The sequence below is a fragment of the Ovis canadensis genome, chromosome 7 (assembly GCF_042477335.2).
Source record: "Ovis canadensis isolate MfBH-ARS-UI-01 breed Bighorn chromosome 7, ARS-UI_OviCan_v2, whole genome shotgun sequence".
NCBI lineage: Eukaryota > Metazoa > Chordata > Mammalia > Artiodactyla > Bovidae > Ovis > Ovis canadensis.
In genome coordinates, this window is record NC_091251.1 from 50,392,630 (window position 1) to 50,408,206 (window position 15,577).

Sequence of the window (15,577 nt, forward strand, 5' to 3'; positions counted from 1 at the left end):
AAATATTCTGAATGTAGATTTTGTTTTGTTGCGATTTTTGCAAAAGCCTCACTCAAATAAAGATCAAGGAAAGAAGGCCAGGTACAATAAGTTAAGCCTCTCTTTTGATCTAGAATATTTTTATTGATATTATCAGAAATGAATATGCAGAAAATAAATTTTAAAATATGATTCACTAATATGGGAGAGTGGAGAGAAGTGGTTAGTTGCCACATAAAATGGAAGGCAAGGTGAAGGGAGATTTAGTAAATATTCAGCTAAGTGTCTCAAATATTGTTTACTTTAATTTCTTTGGTTTGATAAAATAGGTGACTATAATTTTGAAATTTATGTTATTAAATTCATCTGTTTATTCTGCTTAATTTAAAGAACTTGAGTTAGCTCGATTCTATTACTACTGGAATACTCAGACTGGTCCCCTCTGTAACTATGAAAATACACATTAAATTCCAAGTTTATATTTGTTTCATATTTTACTTTCAAAAGTTACTTTTTTAACATGTATTACATATAAGAGAGAGTGCATCAGAGATTCCCTATCAGAATTTCTTCCTGCAGACATTACAGTATATGAAGCACTGAAGATTTATCCCATGGTAACATAACCAGTAAATTGTATAACTAGTCTCATTTTGGTGATAAGTGAATGTTGTTCAACAAACACACATACTGCTTTTCATACCTTACCTGGAAAGAGGCTTTATTGAACATAGCTGTAAAATTATCTTTTAAGTTGAATTACTGAATTTGCACAAACATTTCTACAGAATTTTCTTTTAAAAAAATCAAGCGTTGTCATTTTCCACTACATTTTGTTGTGCTTTTTATATTAATATTTGCAAATGTTATAATTTAATACTTATATCCCAATTACTTGCATAATCAGTTTTTTAATCCTGGGGTGTTGAAAGAACATATAATAATAATAATAGTATTCTTCTTTAGACAAAGTCTTTTTAAATGAAGTTAAAAGCTGAGATAATTTAAGGAAAAAGATCTTCAAATTTTCATAACCAACAGGTTTAAGTGAAATTTACAATGCATTGGAAAACTGGCTGGTTAAAGGTATGATTTGTCCTCAGGTAGCTCAAAATCATTTTTACAGGTTTTTGTTTTTTTTGTAAAAGTGTTTTTTAATCTTGGCAAAATAATAAAATAATATTTCACAATTTGCACAGAGTCTGACTAAAGGGCAGAGGCATTTTACCCTCAGTGTTTAGAATAAAGCCAGATTTGTCAGGCCCAGTTCCACTGTAGAGTTTGTATGCACTGCAATCACAGACATTTTCTTGCTCCCTCTAAAGCTAGGGCCAATTTCATTTCAAATGGAGGTTAGAATAAAAAATCACGCTTGTGTTTTACCACCTTCTGCGCTAATTATTATCTTAACAACCTTTTGTTCTGGTTGACCCATTTAATAACCTGGAAGAAAAAAAGTGTTGCTCCCATGTCTGGTCTCAATGGAAGTTATTTTCTAATGGACAATAAGCCAAAAGGCCATGGCTGTCTAGGAGGTCAAACAACAAATATCTCGTCTGCATGGGCTTACGCAGCAGCTTCGGTCCTTTCTTCTTCAGAAGCGGCTTTGTTGTCTTGCCTGTAATTTGCACATTTAGGCTCTGTAGTTTGTTTATAAAATAGTTTTACACAAACCACTCTTAGCAGTGCAAGCTTCTGAGTTGAAAATTATTCAGGCTTGTCTCATTGAAGGCACTTGGTTTCCATGGCAATTTATAAAAGATGGTGGTTTGGTTTCTTCGTTGGAACAGATGACTTAGTTTGGGTGTTCAAGTGGCCGCAAGCAAACTCCGATAAGCCTGTGTAATGTGTAAGCCCAGGTTTACCATCCTGGATAGTAGTGCATGCAAAAAGAGACAGCATACAGTTATCTAGCTTAGCCATGGGAGGAAAACAAATAATAATAATAAAGGTGGGATAGGGATAAGGTGGGGAGGAAGAAGAATGTTTTAAATAATTCCGAGTTCGGGTTATTGTCAAGGAAGGGTAACAACCAAAGGTAAAAGGGCCTACATTTATTTAATTCTCTATGCAAAACCTTCTCAAAAGGAAAATAAATGCCAGCTCTTCACGTACCCTGTTTACAGTGAGGTTTTCGTTGGCAGGCCATTAGGTTTCCATAGTAACAAGCAAACTATTCATTTGAAACAAAACCAGCCATGACTTTGTGCTTTGACAAGGATTTCTATAGCTCTTTTTTTTTTTTTTTCCGAGTTCAACCAGATGACCAGATGATGCTGTATGTAATCATTTTAGCCATAGAAGCACCTGAAGGTCTCTTCTCTATTCAGGTCAAGATTTTCTTTTATTTGTAGTGAGGAATAAGTTATATTTCCATGATGTCTTTTTATCCCCAGTGCTTAAAAAAAATTTGTTTTTATTATTTTATTTTTGAGTCAGTAGTCAGTGGAGGAATCTTTGGTAGTTTGTTTTTTCAGTGTCCATTTACAAAGACTCTTTCTTCATGCTAGTGCCTGGTGAATCTTTTATAGCCTCTGCCAGGGTAAGGTCACCTTCGAGGACTTAAGATAGAGATGAGGACGATAACCGGAAAAAGCCACATATGTACTAAAATTCCAACAGCACCATCAACGGAATCTAAAGACAAGGAAATAAATGCCAAGAAACAAATGGAAAAGGAGACTAAGTACCCCATGTAGCTACCAATACAACTTTAGTGAACTAACAAAACAATCTTAGTACACAGAAGATATTTTTGGAAGACATTTGTTGTTTTGGTTTGGTTTGTTTTATTTATCAGATTCATTTCCAAGACAAGTGAAAAGGAAAATAACTTGAATATATGCCTAGAAATTTGATAAAATTAAACTATTTTCAGATTTTTGAATTGATATGATATGCTACAAAACCTGTTCAGAAGATATTTATATGAATTTGTGGCTTAGCTCAATCTCAGAGTTTTGTTGGCCACATGAAGGCATTCACACAGAGAAAATTCTCAAAAATCTAAAAGGTCAGCTGTTTTTAAAAAAAGTTTTCAGAGATGTTTAAGCTTAAAGAAAATCTACTCTATGAAAACTAGGTAGGGATTATTATCGGTAAAGGAATTAACTACTGCAAATAGTAGATTATATATATTTAGATCAGCCAATTATCTATAAATTAGATAAAAAAATATGCTCCTTAGTGTAATGTTTTAAAGTGCTAGGAACTCTGTTCTAACTAAACATTGTTTCACCGATCAGCCTTGAGATGCCTCCTGTAGCTGATAATTTTAGTAAATTTCATATCCAGATGATACCTCTTAGAATGTGTAGTTTACCTAGGAGGACTAACAAGGACAAACCCAATAATTTATTAACCTGTCTTAGGTTACAAAATGGGTCTCACCTAGGAGCGAGCTGGGGTTAGAAAGAGACACACAATCTCAGCTTTTGATAGCATGGCCAGAGTGCTACATTTACTACTGGAGAGGGGTTGGGCGCCTGAGCAATTAGGAAGGGGCCTTTGGCCTCCAAGCTAGTTTGCACTTAAAAATTAACATAAATTTAATATTCATCCAACAGTTTTCATCAAAATGAACTTAAAAAGTGATAAAGAGAAACAAATGTAACAGAATATTATCTCATAGCAAAGAAATTTTTTCCTTCAATTAGATTTATTTTCTCTGATTTACAGAGGCTAAATAAAGATACCACCAATAAATATAGATATCTTACTTAAAATAGTCACACATTTTTCTGGATTTAGTAGTTTAGGAGAAGAAAACTGGTTATGAAACTGTTCCATCATATAATAATAAAGTGCCTGTGGGTTTTCATGGTCATTTCATTGTGGCTACATTTCTTCTGTCTCCTTTTGGGAAAGTAAATTAGGTTCTCTTGCTTTCCTCATTTGGAAAATGTATTTGATTTATAATAATTTTCGTGATTTAATTATCAAAATGTAAGATTTCTGTATAAGATGGTAACTATCTTCAGTTAATATACTGTTACTGTTGTGGATCCATGTTGTGAAATTCAAAAGAAATCTGTTTGCCCTCTGAGAAGAATGCTTGCTTTGCTGTGTATTTGATAAACCTACTTCATTTGGATTTAGCTACTGGTTTACTAAAGCAAAATTAGCCAGACACAAGGAGAAATTTTTACTAAAATTGTTACTTGAAATGTTAAGTGTAATGATAAAAAGGAGAAAAAAAATGAGCAAAATGGCTCATTGTTATACACAATTTAATTTTTAACAATATTCAAAAATGGAGTCCATTCAGTTTTTATGGGCAATCAGTGGACAGTTGTATAAATTTGACTTTCAACATCCAGACTGATATAATTTCTCACCAAATATACTAAATTAACAAAGACTCTGATTTGCTCTAGACTTATACAAAGTGGATATTCATGCTCTTTTTGTAAGTGTTAAATAATTGATGAGTCATTTGTATATATTTAGTTTGATTGATACCTCTTTAAATAACCACAAAATTAAAGATTCCAGATGGTTCTATGAAAACCCTTCAATTGGAGGAACTTTTCATAAGAATAATTTTAAATTTCTCATCTTCACATGAATAATATAATGAGGATTTTTAAAAACCAGCTCAGTACATAACTCTGATACTTTTTGCATTATTTATAATTTTCTATATAAACCTCTTTTACTAAAAATGAATTTTGGGTGAAAAAAATACAATTTGAAGATATCATTATATCATAATACTCAAACCAGAATAAATACTGAAACCAAATTACTAAACAAGATTGTGATGGATGTAGGAGATTAATCATACCAGGAAAAAAATCAGGCTACTCCATTACTTAATACATATATACTAAGACTTGTCACAAGATTGAATCTGTTAAAATGGTTGGCAAAAGTTAGACCTAGAAAATACATTCATAAACTTGGGGGAATAAAAATAGCCATGGCTATATAAATGTAGGTTGATTATTTGGATTAGCCAGATATTTTAATAATAGTTTTAAAATCTTCTGAAATTAATAATATAAACAAAAAATATTTAAAAACCTTAATTAAAAGTCAAAGTGTGCTTGCCTTATATGAACCAAAATCAAAATTATTTTAGGTCAAATAACTGAGGTCTAGTGTCTACCACTGGATTTAATAATTTGATTTTAAAATATGTTTGAAATTTTAGAGTTTCATGCATAGGAAATTTTTGAATAAACAAGCTAAAAATAAATTCATTTTAACGATTAGACCATATTAGCCTAATAGTCATTACTTTACTTTAACATCACACCAACAGATCCAAGAACAGACACTTACTCTTAGTCGTTAGGTCTTGTTTTGCACATTCTCCTTCTGCAATTGATACATCATCAATGGCAATGTCACCTTCTATGCCAGGACCTCGAATACCTTCAAAAATGAGCTACAAATATGAATGAAACAAACCTAAATGTAGAACTTTGATTTGCAGATGAATTTTTACTGAGAAATAGAGGAGCCAAACCTAAAATTGACAATCCTGGTATTTATTATTGATAGTCTTCAGAATTCTTGCTTGCAAAAAAACTTTCTCAACAAAACCAATAATAGGATCTTCCTTGTACGGCAGTTTTCCATTTTATAAGCTCTGTGTCAATTTTAAAACAAAACTAAACCTAATTGAATAATAGAATAAAAACAGCTACAAAAAACAAATCATATCACTTTTTGGTTTCAAGAGTAAGGACATTTTTTTCCTCTGAAATAGATTCCCTCCAATGTTCTCTAAACATATCTCATAACACTAGCTTTCTATTAAAGATACATTTTATGGATGAATCAGTTCCAGATTCATTGTGACAGTGCTATGTTTACAGAAGCCCAGAACAAGTGTTTACACAGTGAATAAGTTAATCATATTCCCCATATGCTCTGTTTTTAAATACTTGGAGATATTCATGGGTTTAATGGCAGATCTTCAAACTTTCAGTATCTAGAACATTGGTTGGCACTAAGTCTTAAAACAGTGTTGAAAGAATAGATGAATGAAATCAACCTACATTTATTACTAAATTCTGGATACAAAGTCAATGTAAGGACAAATAACACTTTTTTATTTCATTTTTATAGACATAAGACTCTTCATAAATTTTCTGTCTTGTCTCACAAATTCTCCTTGCTTCCAGTATCCTTTTGGTAGAAAAAGTAACCTATGCACTTAGTGACTATATTCCCAGAAAAATGTCTATGTACCAAAATGAAATATCTAGTTTGTTCTTTCTGAAGAAAAATTAGCTTAATAAAGAGCTATGTTCAACATCAAACTAATGTGTGTAATTTAATACGATCTCTAATCTTATTTCATTGCAACAAATTAGAGCAAAAGACTATTTTTATGAATACAAAAATTTTTGTTTCTGTCTTATCTTAGAGTGTTTAATATGACTTCTTAAAGGTAAATTCGTGGTGATTTTTCTGAGGACTTTCCTTTCCCTACTTAAACACGGTCCTTAAGAATGAGGATAAGTTTCATTTTATAGGATAAAAAGATTTGAGAAGTTTTTTTAAAAAATTATATTATTATTATATTTAATTTAGAATTAAATTAGATATGAGAGGATTTCTTGCTTACCTATTTTGAGACAAGTATTATATGTTAGTAGTGTCCAAAGCCATTTCTTTGAAAAGCATCCAATTTGTCTTATATCACTGAAGCCAAAATAAAATGGCAGACCAGAGTTAAAATATTTAGAACCAAGTTGGGAATGTATAAATGCTCCATCCTTAGACAGAATCAGGACTGAAACCTTAGTTTGGCTGCCTGGGAATGATAATTTGCATTTGACTTAGGGTGGTGTTTTGGAAGATATCTGGGTAGTGGCTAAAAACCCTCAGAGGACTATTTAAATTACAAGAGAGAAAATTTAAATACAAAATCAATGGTATAAAAATTCAAAAGCACTGAATATGGAAAAGGAGAAGTCATTTTAATGGCAGCAGAATAGTCCCCATTATTGATAGAACAAAATTTATTTAATCAGTATGTATTGTTATTGTTAGACAATAAAATTATTTTCAGTTATTCTGAACAAGGCTGAAATGAATATATTTCACATAATTATTATACACAGTTATTTGGAACACATGGTTCTTCAGGATCATTTTATCAGCAGTCTATCTGTGAGAAAGTACTGCCTTTTTCCTAACAATGGGTTTTTAAGTAATGGAGCTTTTTTCCTTTTTTTTTTTTTTTTAAATACGTGCTGCTTACCTGGTAAAGAATCAATGTTAAGAGTAAATCAATGGTTATTCCCACCCCCTTCTTAGTTTCAGTCATGTGATGCTGAGTCTTCTCTCCTGAAGATAACAACATGAATGGAATGTTATCTTGGAGAAAGTCAGAACTCAAAGTTCATGCTATTATGAGTCTGATTCGACAATATCAAATATTTTCAACTTTGCCCCCAAGACAAATACTTTACTGAATAGAAGTAGGATGTTATCATCACAATTTTTTTCTTTTATGCATGTATTTTAAAGATTGAATGGAAGAAAGGGTAGATTTCTGCCTCCCAGTCAAATTTTAATCCTGGAAGGAAGTATGAACAAGGATGTATTATGCAGACTTTCCTTTCCACCAACCTGGCCTTATATTGACTTTTAAGCAGTGAGCAGCCATACCTTGATGCCGGAAGCCAGTGTGAGGAAGCCCACCCGTGACAAGGTCATGTGGCAGAGATCTAATGGGCAAGGTGAGTCAGATCTCAGGGTGTCCCCCTGGTATTTCCTGAGCATGTACCCCAAAAAACCAAAAATCTGCTGGCCTTTGTACCCTGCTTTTCCACTCTTCTGACACACTCTGAAAAAAGTCAACTTAGGGCTTTAGTCTTCTGCATTTGAAAGGGATGTTTCAGTTAAACCCCCTCTGAAAACTCTCTAGCTTGCCTAACAGGTTCCCCTGGACCTCTTACAGCTTGCGAATTGTTTACAGCGCCCAACCGTGAGAGGCACAAAGCTTAAAGCATCTTAAAGATACAGAGTCTTTTCTAAAGAGCTAAAAATCATATTGGTGACGGGTTTTCACTGTTGACTCAATGATTGCCGCTGGGCCTCCATATTCTTTATCTTTTAGACATTTATCTAAAGGATATCCTTTATCTAAAGGATATTAATCAATGTAATAGGGATATAGAAATAGGAATGTAGTAGTTTTGATGTTAGCAACACTAAACTTTTGAGTTAATTACTTTTCTTTGTTATATATCACTGCACTCCTCTTGTGTCCTTGCTATGTAAGACTGTAACTTTATTTAGTGCTTTCTGAGAGTGGCACCAGACTTTGGGAAGAACAACACAAATAAGCCTTCTGGTTGACAAACCCTTATCAGAAAAGGGCCATAAAATGTTAATTGGCCCTCTGGCCAGAAGATGATGTAAATCACCTAAGACTTGTGTATACAACTAGGTATGCAGAGAGAAAGCCTGGTTTTGATAAGAGTCAGGGCTGCTGATGCTGCATAATTTTATATTATCCATTGATGTCTATGTACAAAAAAAGGTATAAAAGCCCTTTCTGGACAATAGGGGCCGGGCCAGTCGCTGGACTGGTTTCCCCCGTGTCTCCTCTTTACTCTGATTTCTGGCTGAATTACCATCTGGGGCGTGGAGGCTCACCCTGTCTACTTACTTGTCCCAGCTTCTAAGATCCATAAGAGAGAGAGCCCAAGGCAGGGCACTCTCAGATATTCAAACGGACGCCGGTGGCCTAATGTAGATGGTGCAAGCTTCTTGTCTGGAACTTTATTGGCTTTTCATGTAAACCAAGTTATTCAGCCTCTTTTCTCCACTTAATTTTCCTACTACACTATTTCTTCCTAATCTAATCTTATATTAATAAACAAATAAGTTTTCCTCGCCTACACCGTCCACGCTTGGAATTTCCCTGGATCCACCGGGGCTGGACCCCGGCACCTTTCAGTAGAAGAATAATCCTGCCATTGCTCAAAGCATTTCATAACTTCTGTCACTGAGTTTAAAGTATTAAACATTTCTATTTTTCCTATTAATTCTCTGTTTCTTCCCCTCTTTCTGCCTTCCTGTGCAGCTTGATGAAAAACACAAGATTGAACCTAGGCTTGTGCTAAAAACAAAGCTCTCCAAGCAGCAAGGCTGTGAAGGATGCTGCCACCCTTCTCTTATGGTCAGACTGAGAGGGAGTATTGGGGAGCCTTTTATGGTAAACATCAGGGAGTAGATTGACTGATGTATTTTAATATGTGTGCTGCTTGCCTACTGGCAGTGTTGACCACAAGTGTGTAGTTGGATGAACAGCAGAAATACAAATCAGCAAAAGCTGAACTGTCATATGCCCAGAGGACCGCCTCTATCTAGAACATTCTTTTATAGGAATACTTTATGGTGATCTTAAATGAAGTAGTAAAAACTGTTTTGTAAACTTATTGTTTACATTTATCTGTACAACTATAGATAATACAGTTTGTCTCTGAATAAAGTTGATTACTTTCCATATAAGTGTAGCAGCATTTTAGTTATTGTGTGGGAAAAAAATCAGAGAATTAGTAGCAGTTATTACTGGGATGATAAGACTAACTTTTGACTATCAAACTCTTGGTACAGTTATAACTGTTTTATTTTAATATTTATTTGAAATCTTGTGATGATAGGGAGATCCAATCCAACAAGCTAGAGAAACACTGTAACCTTCCTGATGGTCCTGTTTGGACAAGAAGAAAGAAAAATATACTGTGCAGTGTATTCATTTCCTTTAATTTCCATAGCAGCTTTGTTATTGGGAAGATATAGATTGTCTTTTTAACTCACTGGACTCTCACAAAGAAATATTTATTACATTATTCTCTTTATGCTCTGAACACCAACTACAATGCTATCTGAATTATTATGACACTCAGATTCTAATAGACTTATAAATGGCTTTGAGACAAAGACCTAGAGGGATACTTTCTCCTTTATATTATTTTTGACTATGAGATAGATAACAGAGATAAGACGTATATGAATTAAATTTAAATAATGTACCTTGGCCAAACTTTCAAGTGCTTTTAAAAATAAGTCCTTGGTGACAAACATCTTTTTTCCTCAAATACAAAGATGAGAAACTATAAGAGTCCATTATAATATGATGTATCTCAACATGGAAGATATGATCTGTATGCAATGAAAAAAATCTGAATCATATTCACTCAGAGAAGAAATGCTCTCTAAATGAATAGGTTAAAATATGTCATATTTTAACTAAGTACCATCATGATTCTGACTACTATTACATTACAAGGATAAGACTATGTCCCTTTCCTCTTCAATACTTCTGACACTTTTGGCTTAATTGCCTTCAAGAAGGAATTAATGGCATCTAGATTCTCAGGGAGAGAATATTGATGTTCAGGTCTCCTGAAAGAGGGTTCAAATTACTCAGAGCCTGTTCTTCACACAATCACACTGATCTTATTTAAAATGGTTTCCCTTAACTGAAGTGACAAATTTAAAATGGTAATATTTTCACAGTGTGTGCATGCAATTCAGCAAACTTAATATGTGAGAAATACTGCATGATCAGGAAATTAATTCCTAGTGAGTAAATGCTAGTGGGAGTTTAAAAAAAATGTGAATTTCTGTATCAAAACTATACTACATAAAATTAATTCATCAATTGATAGTTTCTTACATTTATTTATAATGCTTTAAAGCATAAAGATAAAGATATCAATATGTAGGAAAATACAGATGATGCTATTAGAGCTGATGTTCAAATATAATTTCTCAAAAAAGTAGGAAGAGCTACATGCAGTATTAAGGAGCAAAAGCAGATGGGGAGTCAAAGATTATAACACAGCTCTGATGATCTGACTTCAACATTAATGGTGCCTTCTGCAAATGTTTTCTATTTGATGAGATATATTGGTTCTCATCATTACTGCTAAGGCAAGGTCAAAGACTTGGAATGTAGCTTGAAAACTGACAGTGTACACCACTTGGAAAAACTTGAGGATGTGAATAAATTTGAAAAGAGCTATTAACATTAATAATTTTACTTTCATTTTATTACTGGTTCAGCAAATCATTAGACTATCCTTCCCCCGCCCCCCTTTCTATGATAGGTAACATGTAGATTTATTCAGATTCACAGAGAAGCACACTCCACAGAGTGTGGGCCATCCCAAAAGGGGAGTATGGCCTTTTCCCCACTTAGGTGCGAAGAGCAGGAGAACTATCCATAACTAATACAGAAGAGAGACTCAATGGACGTGAATCTGAGTGAACTCCCGGAGGTGGTGATGGACAGGGAGGCCTGGCGTGCTGCGATTCATGGGGCTGCAAAGAGTCGGACATGACTGAGCGACTGAACTGAACTGAACTGAACTGAGCATCATAAACAGGACAGGACAGGGAGGTCTATCATGCTGTAGTCCATGGGGTTGCAAAGGGTCTGACATGACTGGGCAACTGAACAATAACAGCAACAACATAATAAACAGGTGGTAGCCTAAATTTTGACTTTTTATTTTTAGATTTTTTTTTTTTTGGAGAAACTACATAAATATTAACACTGAGCATAACTTCTCAAGACTCTGCCAGTCCACTTTGCTGGATAAATGTCAGATGGTTGTCAAAGCTTCTAATCTCAAATAATAACATGAGATTTTGACTGCTGGCAAAAACAGAAAGAACTAGATGGCAATATCAACTGCAATTAGAAAATGTTTTCAATTGTTAGTTACTTCAGGAACCATCAAGTCTAAAACTGCCCTGGAATTTGGATTAAAATGTCAGATATATATCTACACAAGCATGTAGTATCTACTAAGGACATTTTCTGGATTGTTATTATTCTTAGATAAATATAAAAGCAGACTGATGTGATGAGAGCATTATAATCTCTTTTCCAATCCCTATTTAACATTAAGGATTTGTGTGATTTAAGATAAATTGTCTCAAAGCTTACTTCCAAATCTTTAAATGAGAGTATAAGAATAGAAGATCTCCAGAATTCTTTTTGCCTGTGACAAAGAAAATGTAAAGTCAGTCTCATAATGTCTCTATATTTTCCCTCAGAAAATGTCTGAAATGTACTGTGAAAGAAGTAAAGGATTAAAAAGGGCAGTTAAATATTTTCCAAGGTGTAGGATATAAAACAAAAGGGACACTGTAAGACTGCTGCTGCTGCTAAGTTGCTTCAGTCGTGTCCAACTCTGTGCGACTCCATAGATGGCAGCCTACCAGGCTCCCCCATCCCTGGGATTCTCTAGGCAAGAATACTGGAATGAGTTGCCATTTCCTTCTCCAATGCATGAAAGTGAAAAGTCAAAGTGAAGTCACTCAGTTGTGTCCGACTCTTAGCGACCCCATGGACTGCAGCCTACCAGGCTCTTCCATCCATGGGATTTTCCAGGCAAGAGTACTGAAGTGGGGTGCCATTGCCATCTCCAACTGTAAGACTAACACTGCATTAATTTTACTTTTTAGAAACTTTTCCCTCTAATCCTTCTGAATATAGCTAAGTATATTTTCATTACAAGCACTGATCATGCTAAATTAATTCTAGAAAAAGAGCCCCAAAGAAATTTCAGTAGGAGAAAATTTCTATTTGCCTGGAAAAGTACTACACAATAATGTTATTGTCAGCTAAGCAAATATATTGGACAGACTTAGACAAAGAACTTTGCGAGTGGTGGCATTTTTGTTTTATTTTTTTAGAGTTTACGATCAAACTAATTTGAATGCATACAAACTCCTAAAAAATAAAACATAAAATGTGTCAATGTTAACAGAGGCTCAGAATCACTTATTTTTCATTTAAAATTCCAAAAGGTAAAAGAAACCCTGTCTACTCAAATTAAAGACATCCTTGGATGCCACAAACCTACATTTGAATAATATTAAAACTTCTCACAACTTAATTTATATGGCAATATATTTCATACATTTTTTTTACCATGTTTTTCTGCTAGGCATCACACATCAAAGAAAGATTTTTGAGAAGCTTGATAGTTTATAAATGACTTTTGAGGGAAAAAAAAAAACAGTTGAAAAAAGTTAATAGCAACAAGAAACTTGAAAACAAACTTAAATTAAAAAAAAAAAATAGGCTGGGATGCCACAGTTGTGTTTCCTTGAACAATCAAAATTTATGAAGCAAAGTAATCCTTAGCCAATAGACCTTGAAATGTCTTGGAGACAGAAGAACCTAGAGATCCAACATAAAAAACATTTTATTTATCTTCATTTCTCATTAGTAATTTAAATAGCTTAGAAGTTCATTGATCCAAAATCTTCATTTTTTGATTGGCTTCCCTCCAGGATAGAGTAACAGAAACCAGATTTATCCTCCCCACTGAAACAGCCAAAGAACTTGACAAAAATACTGAAACAATGGTATTGAGAACACTAGACGACATCAGGTAATGAAGAACAGTGAACCCTGAGTGACAGAAGTCAAACGAGGTTTGCTCTATGACTGCCCTATACAGAATTTGTGGATTATGAAGAAAGCAGAACAAAGGTAGAGCCTACTAGAAAATCTGGGTTGAAGCGAGAGACCTGAGAGTCCAAGGCAGCTAGAGTATGTAGGGTAGAAAACCAGCAAAGAAAGAACTGGAGAGAAAGAACCATCTGCAGAGGAACCCCCTGAAGTTCTCAGCAAAGTCCTGAATGGGACTCGAATGAAAGAGAACTACCTAAGGCTGGGAAAGGCCCAGAGGAATGCAATTAAGGGAACAGAGTCCAGCTAACACAGGACTTGGAAAAATCTCATAATTCATGGGGCATTGGATAGAGTACTCAGAAGACTTTTGCCTCAGCACTGAGAAACAATCAACCTGCTAGCAAAGACTATTCTAATCTCACCTACAAATCTTTAAAGCAAGAACAAAAATTTTCTGAGTATTAATAAACTACATCCACAGGGCTTTCCCTGGTGGCTCAGTGTTTATGAATCCACCTGCCAATGCAGGGGACAAGGGTTTGATCCCTGATACAGGAAGATCCCACATGCTGCAGAGCCACTAAGCTCCTGGGCCACAACTACTGAGTCTGTTTGCCTGAAGCCTGTGCCCTGCAACAAGAGAAGCCACAGCAATGAGAAGCCCGCACACTGCTTACTGCTAAAGGGTAGCCCCTGCTCTCCACAATTAGGGAAAGCACACATACAGCAAAAAAGACCCAGCAGAGCCAAAAATTAAGTCAATCTAAGGGCGGGGGAGGGGGGGGGGAAGCTGCCTCCACAAATAAGCTCCAAAATAAATACCAAAAAAAAAAAAAAAAAAGCCCATCACCTATTAAGGTAAAATTTACAATGTCTGACACCCAGTCAGACTACCAGACATGTAAGAAAGCAAGAAAATAATGACTTGTAAAGATGAGAAAACATCAATCAGTCAAAACTAACCAAAAACTGGCACAGATGATATCATTAGCAGACATTAGTTATTATAACTGGATTTAATATGCTCAAAACATTACCTTAAGATATGAAGAGTATTTTGTAAAAAGACTCAAACTGAACTTAAAGAGATGGAAAGTATAATAGCTAATGTGAAAAATACTCTGAGTAGAGTTAAAAGTGGAGAAGGCAATGGCACCCCACTCCAGTACTCTTGCCTGGAAAATCCCATGAATGGAGGAGCCTGGTAGGCTGCAGTCCATGGGGTCACTAAGAGTTGGACACGACAGAGCGGCTTCATTTTCACTCTTCACTTTCATGCGTTGGAGAAGGAAATGGCAACCCACTCCAGTGTTCTTGCCTGGAGAATCCCAGGGACGGGGGAGCCTGATGGGTTGCTGTCTATGGGGTCGCACAGAGTCGGACACGACTGAAGAGACTTAGCAGCAGCAGCAGCAGCAGAATTAAAAGTAGATTGCGTGCGTGCTAAGTCACAGTCCTGTGCATGGACTGGAGCTTGCCAGGCTTCTCTGTTCATGGGATTCTCTAGGCAAGAATACTGGAATGGGTCTCCATTTCCTTCTCCAGGGGATCTTCCCAACCCAGGGACTGAACCTAGGTCTCTCGCATCTCCTGCATTGGCAGGTGGGTTTTTTTTAACCACTAGCGCTGCTTGGGAGGCACCCTGAAAGTAGATCAGATATTGCAAAAGAAATGATTAGTGACTGGGAAGACAATTAATTATGAATAGTGAAATAATTTTAAATAAGATGGTGGTTCCCTAATTTCCTTACCACCTTATGCATTTCTTAAGTGGGAACTGTCTGTAAGGACCAGTCGTCTGGACTTGACCTGCTTTCCAGTTTGAGAATCACATTCTTCAAATTCTGCGGTCACCAAACTTTCCTGGATATTCTTCCTTGTAACTCTAAAAAATACTACTTAGGATCAAGCTGTTCTTCCACAGTTTATTGTTAATGATTGGTTTGTGTTCTATGTGGTTCCACTGTCTTTAATAACTATTCACATATGTACACTTTTCCTTGGAAATATCAATCATTCCCATAGTTTTAGGCAACACAGAAAGCCTAATGACATACATACATGTTTGTCCTCAAAGTTTCAGAAAAATATATACAATAGCCCTCTGCACATCATTAAGAGGACATTCCACAGGCATGTTACATTAACATGTCCAGAATAGAAATAACCCTAATCATCCCAGAATTTTTT

At 35.1% G+C, this 15,577-nt stretch overlaps 1 protein-coding gene across 1 annotated transcript in view; it reads right to left on the reverse strand.

The window, feature by feature from the left end:
* Positions 1-685: 685 nt before the first annotated feature.
* Positions 686-15,577, reverse strand: part of MDGA2 (MAM domain containing glycosylphosphatidylinositol anchor 2) — a 920,428-nt gene continuing 905,536 nt past the window's right edge. Inside the window, exons 16-17 of the mRNA XM_069596115.1 lie at positions 5,266-5,371; positions 686-2,616 (exon numbers count right to left, since the gene is read on the reverse strand). Coding sequence (XP_069452216.1) covers positions 2,528-2,616; positions 5,266-5,371 — 195 coding nt within the window. The 3' untranslated portion in view covers positions 686-2,527. The remainder of the gene's footprint in view (positions 2,617-5,265; positions 5,372-15,577) is intronic.